This window comes from Mchenga conophoros, linkage group LG17, assembly GCF_057382185.1.
Source record: "Mchenga conophoros isolate Kocher_MC1m ecotype Shallow Benthic linkage group LG17, M_conophoros_male_GT1.1, whole genome shotgun sequence".
NCBI lineage: Eukaryota > Metazoa > Chordata > Actinopteri > Cichliformes > Cichlidae > Mchenga > Mchenga conophoros.
The window spans coordinates 39,297,403-39,306,317 of record NC_140542.1 but is presented as its reverse complement, the minus strand read 5'-3'; the positions used below and the strand labels follow the sequence as shown (position 1 = coordinate 39,306,317).

At 42.6% G+C, this 8,915-nt stretch overlaps 1 protein-coding gene across 1 annotated transcript; it reads right to left on the bottom strand.

Annotated features, from left to right (window-relative positions):
* Positions 1–4,370: 4,370 nt before the first annotated feature.
* ptgs2b (prostaglandin-endoperoxide synthase 2b) lies at positions 4,371–8,915 on the bottom strand. The gene is made up of 10 exons (XM_085252885.1): positions 8,713–8,915; positions 8,397–8,513; positions 8,161–8,304; positions 7,879–8,022; positions 7,417–7,598; positions 7,247–7,330; positions 6,900–7,146; positions 6,270–6,556; positions 6,020–6,167; positions 4,371–5,437 (listed from the first exon to the last, which is right to left on the bottom strand). Exons 1-10 carry the CDS (start codon positions 8,807–8,809, stop codon positions 5,025–5,027), a joined length of 1,863 nt encoding a protein of 620 aa, XP_085109011.1. The 5' UTR covers positions 8,810–8,915; the 3' UTR covers positions 4,371–5,024.

Sequence of the window (8,915 nt, the reverse complement as noted above, 5' to 3'; positions counted from 1 at the left end):
ACACGGAAAAAAGGGAAAAAATCAGCATAAAAATCAATAAAAATCAATATAAGAAGCAAAGCATTCAAGAGCAAAGAGATGAAGCGTCCACACTCACCAACTCCAGTAGTGCTCATCCTGTTTCTTTTTTTGCACGCAAGAGCAGATACCAGTCCTGCTGATGGATTAAAGAACGTCTACGCCTCATCACGCTCTCCTAGAGTAACTGTCTATATCCTGGAATCTCCTCCATGCCCTTGAGACTGTGCTGGGAGACACAGTCTTCCTGCAATGGCACCTATTGATGTGCCATCCTGAGGAATTGGACTGCCCATGCAACCTCCAAGGGTCCAAGTATTGGCTCGTGTTACCAGAATAAGGAAAACTAAAAAGTATGAAAGATCAACTTCTTTCCATACTGGACGCATTAAGTTCCTCAATCATCTGTTTTGCTAGTTAAATTATTATTATTGTTTTTTTTTCAAAATTGTAGCAGTAATTGGTCAATCCTAATAAACCAAACAAAGCATTCTCAATGTGAATGTGATCAGGTATCGTGCGTTAGCAGCCTATCACAGGTCGGTTCATACGAAAGTGTGTCGCAACCAGAGATGGGCAGTAACGCGTTACTGTAATCTGATTACTTTTTTCAAGTAACGAGTAAAGTAAGGGATTACTATCGCAAAAACGGTAATTAGATTACTGTAACTTTCCCGTAGGAACGCTGCGTTACTGCGTTACTAAAACCGTGATTTTTTTGCGAGAATGTCTCACGACAGTGACGTAAGCGAGTGCACCATTTGTGACAACAGCTGTGTGCAGATCAACAATGGATCATATATCGAGTGCAGAGAGAGTATGAGCGTGCAGCGTTTAAAGCGTGGAAGTACTGACCTTACTTTGAGTTTGATTCCATACAAAGTGACAAAAACATTAGCATCCATCATGCGTGGGAAGAAAAAACCCCTAAACTTCCGAGCAAGCACCGAGTAGCTACGACGTAATGGGAAACTCACAGAGAAACTCGCGGATTCTTCCACTGACCGCGGCACACCTGCACCAGGGTAAACCTCCGCCTACCCCACTCCTGCTTTACAGGTGAAAATAGAGCAACAGGACCGCTGAGTCTTTGACTTTATTTATTTTCTGCTGTGTTTTACTTGCATCTATTTGAAAGACTGAGTGTAAACACAAAAAATATTTTATTTTATGTGCTGGAATGTGCAGAAAATAGGTTTAAATGTTAAACTAATTTATTCAAGTCAGAGAATGTTGCATATAATTAAATTTTTTGCTTGATGCATAAAGTTAAACGATTAAAACTAATAAAACAAGTTTTAAAAAGAGATTTTTCCATTTGATTACATTTTGTATGATGGATTATGCAGAAAAAGTAGAATTGGGCTGAAAGATCTATCGCTTTATCACCTATTCAGGTTGTAAATCGTGTTTTTAAAAAGTAACTAAGTAATTAATTACTTTTGAAAATAAGTAATCAGTAAAGTAACAGGATTACTTTTTTGGGGCAGTAATCAGTAATTAGTTACTGATTACTTTTTTCAAGTAACTTGACCAACACTGGTCGCAACTGCAGTTTGTTCATTAAAGTGTGAGGTGGTGCACATTGTCAGATGAAAAGATAACCATTTAAAAAGAATGATAGTGACAAATCTTCCTTGTGACAGCAAAGTTGCCTTAACAACAAGAAAAGATTTGTGTTTGTCATCGTGGAGACTCAGCATTAGATGCAAGGAAATAACTTCCTCGTACCAGCATCCACGTGAGCCGGGTTAGGCAAAGCTTCAGCTGCAGTCACGTAGACTGTGATTAATAGTTTTGCTTCACTTGTTTTCCTCACACACCGTTCTCAGGTCATTAAGAACAATTGCCACATTGTTTTAGACTTTGTTGTAGTAACACACTTTTTTCTTACAACACATTATCGCTCAGTTGAAACAGTTGGCAGTGAAAACTATAAAATGGATTGACTGATAAAGAATATAAACCATTAGATAATCTGATCAGGGATTAATCATTTCAGTCAAGTCATTTGGTTTCAGTGCCAGTGCCTCACGGGCCGAGGCGGCCTGCGCCAGCTCCCATTTGACCCCAGTCACTGCCACCTGCAGAGCATCACGTAGCTCGGGTCCTGGTCACAGTCTCCACACAGGGTCCGACTCCAGAGAGGTCCAGAATCGGTCAGAGAGAAAGCACTCTCCTAATCTTCTCCCGAATCAGGGCCCACGGCCCGCTCGTTCTCATTAAACTCACACAAATGCGTTCCCCTGCTCGATGACGCAGATCGAGACCTGACCATGCCACACATTGTTGCACAATAGAGTGATAAAACTCCCCCTGACAATATGGGGGAAACAACTAATATGCACACACAATCATGTCATTTTCATGCAGTGATGCTCCAAGTCCCTCTGACAGGGGACTCCTACGCCTCTCGCTTTGAAGTGCGGGACAAAGACTGTGCGATGGAGGACTAACTGCTCATGACATTCAGTTAAGGTGACAGCTGATGCACAAGAAGTTTTTGTTTTTTAAAACTTTAATCACCCGGTGTGAGGGGAGAGAGCAAATGTGATTTCGTTGTCATTTGTGCGAAATACGTGAATGGATGAGAAAGTTTAGCTTGTCATTGTCTGTGTTTAGAAAGGATGCTGCCTGGCGGTCTGACTCACCGCTCCATGCTGCCAGTCACGTCAACATTCCTTCCACTATGTTTGTTTTGGACTGAATAACCTAAAAAAAACCCTTTTGTTCCACTGTAATACTGCCAGTCTGTACGACTGTGGCTAGGTTTACTGTATGCTTTTGAACTGAGTGCTAGTCCACGCACCACATACAGTAAAACTACTTTTTTTCTCCTGGCATGTGTGTAACAACCATTGGAAAGTTTTAGGGATATGCATAATGCCTCAGCATACAGTCATCTCCTCACTTTCTTTTTACTACTAGTCATGCAGTCTGTGGAGTTCTAGCTTAAAATAATACAAAAACTGAGACAGCACATAGAAACTGTCACCTGGAAAAGATTTGTGTTACCCAAAGACACCCTTACATGCACTGGTGAAACTGTATTCTTTTAATGCAAAACGGATCGTTTACGTTCTAAAGCGATCTCACACGAAGCACGAGATCTTGCCAGGCTCCCTCACGGCACGCAAACTTCTTTAAGCTTAACAAGTATAGACTTGTTTTATTCTACAAAAGTGAAAACTCTTCAGCTACAAAGTGCACTCGAGAGAATAGCAGTCGCGCAGGGAATCTTGATTGAAGCTCAGACTTTATGACATCAGTAGTATGTGAAATGTAATGTTGCTACGTTGCGCTTTCAGACCTGCAGATAAGAGTGTTTACACACACAGCGAGAGAATGGGACTGCTGCTGTCAAGTTTGAATGTGAAGTTGATACTTAACTCAAGGTCACGCTCTCGCTCTCTTTGTTCAAAGAACACCCCAACTGGTAGCAGATGGCCCCGCCCCTCCCTGAGCCTGGTTCTGCCGGAGGTTTCTTCCTGTTAAAAGGGAGTTTTTCCTTCCCACTGTCGCCAAAGTGCTGCTCACACAGGGTCATATGATTGTTGGGTTTTCTCTATATGTATTATTGTAGGGTCTACCTTACAATATAAAGCACCTTGAGGCGACTATTATGTGATTTCGTGCTGTATAAATTAAATTAAATTGTATAGAAAAGGCTTGATGTGAGATTTGGTTTGCTAATTAGACTGAGACGTTATATACCTAAACTTTATCCTTTCTAGTTTATTCACAGACGGGGATCTTTTTACCTCTGAGTCCAGCTGATTTACAGGAATGTATCCTGTAAATCAGTTTCTTACATTGTAACTATTATTATAACGGACAGTTTCAGTAATTACATTACGCTGTGGTCTCTGCTTCTTGGTTGTTTTTGTGAGTTCATTATCTCAGAGTTTTGTTATTTGTTTATATATTTGTGTGATTTATCAGTCATCCGGTCTCAGTCCAGCAGAGAACCTGTCCTCTATCAACAGTTCGGACTAATGGTGGCAGCACAATGATGTGGGGGATGTTTTCTTGACACACTTTGGCCCCGTTAACACCAACAGAACATCATTTAAATGTCAATAGGTCTCCAGCCATTTGAACACATTTGTTAGTTTTGTATCTTGTAGGAAGGAAGTTCCAACCCAGCCCTAGCAAAGCCTACTTAGAAAAAGCGGCCGCTGAGTGTGTCGAAAGAAACAACTTCTCAGAGTTACAGCCATTTGCATTTCAGTCGGAGCATGTGAACTGATATGTGTGCGCTCTATGTTCAGATAACAGTGTCTTATCCTGCTGTCACAGCCAGTTCAGAGTTTATACAAGAACACAAAGTGACGTCATGAAAACAGCAACACGGACAGTTGATTTCTGAAGTATGACTTCCATCATTTATTCAGTTTAATACTCTGAAGACCGTAGGCACACACTATTTTAAGCCTGTACAATCAGAATATTTGTTTGTTCCTTGAAAATACAAATAAAAAAAATAAAAAAACAAAAACAAAACAAAAACAAAAACAAAAAAACAGTGCGGATTCAACATACACTTGTCATTTCATATTATTCTGACTAATACGAAAACTGGTCAAAATGAAATCACTAAAACAACGTGAACTGCAGATAGTCACAATCAGTCTGCACCGGAGCACTGCCCTTTAAAACTCTCATCACTGTTTATTACTGGGATACAACTATGGGAACATAAATGGAGAGGCAACAGGTAATCCAGGGAAACATTTAACAGTAACTTACTGTTTTAATGAAACTGTAAACTGACCTTCAAGTATTAAGTTGCAGTGCCTGAGGTTATCAGTATAAGAAGACAGTGTACAAAATAAATACAAATTACTTACTCTAATTTCAATCACAAATATAAAAATTTGTTCCACTTGTTCTGGTTTTATTTTACAGTATAAATATATAAAATAAATATACCAATAAATAAATAAATAAAACTGTGTTTTTTTTAAAAACAACAACAACAACAACAACAACACGCTTAAATAAAATTAGAGCTCAGTAGTCCTTTCTTTCAAAATAATGGTGGGGTTGATGTCGCTGCCCTGCGACTGCGACGTGCTTGAGTTGATGATCATGGACCCGGTCTCTTTAACATCGGGCACATGAAAGGACGCCACGGGGCAGGGACCCCGCACGTTATTGCACACCAGCTTCTGGAGCGAGGCGGTGTTGACCACGTCGAAGCCGACTGTGCCTCCGAAGGTGCTGGGCTTCCAGTACTCCGGGGAGCAGATGGGATTTCCCATTAGGCCCTTGAGGGAGAAAGGAGCCCCCATCTCCACCATTGTTTCCCCAAAGATGCCGTTATGTCTGGGCTTCTCCACCAGCAGGCCCGGGTAGAGCTCCACAGCATCGACGTGCCCGTACAGCTCCTCCAGCACCGCAGCCATTTCTTTCTCCCCTGAATAACACAAACAAGGAAATGGTTTTGGTCAGTAACACAATCTGGCGTCCTTCCCACTGGCTCGGTCACTGCGATTTGACAGATTTCATATGTCTTTACTTCCTGATTTTTATCTTTCCACTAGCATGCACGCCATTTTTTCCTTCACTTATACAGCAAGTCAAAGTTAGTTTTTAATCGACATTAAACCTCTTGAAAAGTTTAAATCTTCCTCTTTAAAGTAGAGGGACTCCCCGTGTCTGTTTATATCTCGCCTGCAGTCATGACAGTCTGCTTACTCTACCTTAAGATGAAATGGCCATCTGGTTCTCAGAGTCATGGAAATAAATACCTAACCTTCAAAACTGCCAGCAGCTGCTTAGGGACTCTGAGGCATTTCCTCAATATCAGGTAAACTATTGCATAAACCGTATTGTGCAGCCTGCAGGTTTTTCAGTCACACTTTGTGAAAATAAGAATCAGCGCATTGCAAAGATATTAATCTATCAATAGCTGGGCCTGAGACAGCAATTACAAGAACCTGTTTTTGTCACATTTTCAGCATACAGGTATTTTCAAGAAGTGCTGAATCTGTCTCACCTGTCAGGTCTTCGAAAGACGTGTAGGGCTTCATGGAGAATCGTTTCCTGTAGGCGTTGAGGGACTGGTAACGCATTTGTCTGCTGTTCTCTATGGATTTAATGGCCACATACAAGATGGGTCCGGGGACATTTCGACCACCAGCAACCTAAATTACAAAAAAAAGAAATTTCAATTCTGCATCCTTAGAGCAACACTGGTCTTGTATGTTTCAGTCTAACTGCTGCTGCGGAGCTTAAAGAGTTCGTACCCGTCCGGCAATCTGATTGGTGAACGACTCCACCAGGTTGCTGATGCCGTGCTCGGTCACGACAGAGGTGTTGAAGACAAACTGCTTGTAGCTATAATCTGTCTCCTCAATGTGGAAACTATCGGGCATCAGAGGGTGCCAGTGGTAAAGGGTGTTGAACTCAGATGCAATGCGGTTCTGGTACTGGAAGCGCTGGTTAAAGAGCAGCTCGGGGTCAAACTTGAGTTTGAAGTGATAGCCGCTCAGATGCTGCACGTAGTCCTCAATCACGATTTTGATGGTCTCACCTGCCAGATGAGAAATGTGACGGTTTATATAATGAAGACACTCTAGATGCTAAAAGCCACTCTCTGCTTTAGAATAAATCGTGCTTATTGATGCTTCATTTGCATGTCTGTAGTGTGGGTAAGCACAAAGTGGAGTCCTGAGAGTAAAACACATTTCCTCTTTCTGATGTTTACAAGAAATTCTCAAGTCTTTCAGTAAATCAGGTTCCTGAAATGAAATGCTCCACTGTGCGCAACATCATTGGGAGGTGAATAAGAAGTCCTGCTACCAATATGATTATTAGCTTTTTAATAAAAAATCCCAACTACGTCACAGCTGATATCTGGACTTCTTTTGTCTTACCGATTAGGATGAGCCGTGCGGTCTGGAAGAGTCTTTCGTCATCCCAGTATGGGTGGACCTCTTTCAGCACATCGCACACACGGTTGTGTTCGCGGAGCCAGATGGTGGCGTACATCATCAGACCAGGGACCAGGCCAAATGCCTCGTGGCCGACAGCGAAGCGGTGAGAATCTGGGACGTGAGGGGGGTAATGCATCGTGACACCCACTTCCTTAACTGTAGGGGGGTACATCTCTCCATCGAGCATCTGCGGAGTTACGCAAAAGAGGAAACTGCTGTGAGAAACGCACATGACATGAGCTGGTCTCTTTGACTGCCTCGAGTACAGCTACCTTTCCCCCCCATACCTGATATTTCAGCTTGCCATCCTTGAAGAGTCTCAGCTTGTGCTGCTTTTCCAGGTTGTCACCGTAGATGTGGTTGAGGTCCACCTGACAGCACAAGACACGCCAATTAAAACTGGGTCACATTAAAATGAGTTTGCTTTTCAAAAACCGGGATCTTCAGCTCCACTTACCCCATGACCCTTAGCAACAGTGAAAGCAGGCCCTCTCTTCATGTCAGATTTGAAGAACTGGTGGGTGAAGTGCTGTGCGAAGAAGGCAAACATCAAACTGGTGCCCTGCGGGTCTGGTATAAACTGTCTCCTCATTAAGAGCTTCTCAGCCAGAACTTTAACATCAGGTAGCTCCTTTTTGCCTGGAAGAATAAGAAGACTTCAATGAGCACATAACAGTATGATAGGAAAATCACAGCTCTTTGGGTCGGTTTCATACTTCTGACGCAAAAAATAACTTGATCTCTTTGGTTTGGGCTTGTAGGGGGAGGTTTTTCCATGTTGCCTCAGACACTTTATAATTGATCTAAGAGGAAAGCTAATTCCAATGTGCGCGCTTCCTATGATGTAATTCGACAAAGACGGTTTTGTATCTTAAGAATCTAAGAAAACTGGTTCTCCAAAGGTAGAGAGTGTACTCACCTACTACTCCCATAGGGGTTGGGCAATCCTGCGGCACAGGGGGGAGGGAGCGCGTATAGTAGGAAAGGTTGGAGTAGGCTTCCCAGCTCTTATAGCCGTAATCAGCATTATAAGTTGGAGGACTGTCAATCATGTGGGATCGGGCTAGAGAAAGGAAAACCCATATTAGTCCTTCATTTAGTATAAACACTACAACAAGTTCCTGCGCAAACTGTTTAATGTACTGTGAAAAACTTTCCAATCCACTTTTTCATTTTTGCCTTCGAGCAGAGAGAGACTTACATGTCAGCACATATCTCATGATGGCATCCCTGAGGAATGAGATGCTGTTGACGATGTTCCAGAAACCCTTGAAGTGGGTCAGGATGTAGTGGACTGTGTTGGGTGTTGGCTTCAGAGACACTTTGATCCAGGTGAAGAACTCAGCTGTAAGAGACCAAGAGAGCACGTGAATCAAGCCATCAAGTCACCACCAGAGATGCACCTTGTTTCACTCCAAGCGCGATGTTCACACTTACCTGTTGTGCAGTTTTGCCCATAGTACCCCGTGCGTGTGCAGTCACACTCGTATTTTTCTGAGGCCAGTGGTGTGCAGACGCCCCTGTTCTGGCATGGCTCTGAGCAACATGGGTTAACTGTAACAGATACGGTTGGACACTTACTGTCTGTTTAATAAAAAATAATCAGTTCTCAAGAAGACATCTTATTAGGCATCATCATCATAATAATAATAGAAAGAAATCACGACTTCTAAACTGTTGCTGTGATTTGGGCTGTAGCAATAAAATAAAATGGAAAAACTGTAAGAAATAATCTCCAGTTTCCGCAGCTTACCAGTTTCACCGGCGAGAAAGCACAGGGCCAACAGGAAAAGCGGCAAGGTGAGTTTGTTCATGCTCCGGAGACTCTGTGAGATCCACGTTTGTTTCATGTCTGCAACTCCCTCTCGCGCACGACGACGACGCTGAAATTAAGAACGTCCACAGCGAGGTTGAGCTTTATTTGTATGGGGGGGGCGGTGCTACCTCCTTCCTTCC

Coding starts and splice junctions, on each gene's coding strand:
- ptgs2b (XM_085252885.1), bottom strand. CDS start 8,809: ATGAAACAAACGTGGATCTCACAGAGTCTCCGGAGCATGAACAAACTC. Junction 6,168..6,269: donor CCAATCAGATTGCCGGACGG/GTACGAACTCTT, acceptor TTTGTAATTTAG/GTTGCTGGTGGTCGAAATGT. Junction 5,438..6,019: donor GTCTTTCGAAGACCTGACAG/GTGAGACAGATT, acceptor TGTGTTATTCAG/GGGAGAAAGAAATGGCTGCG.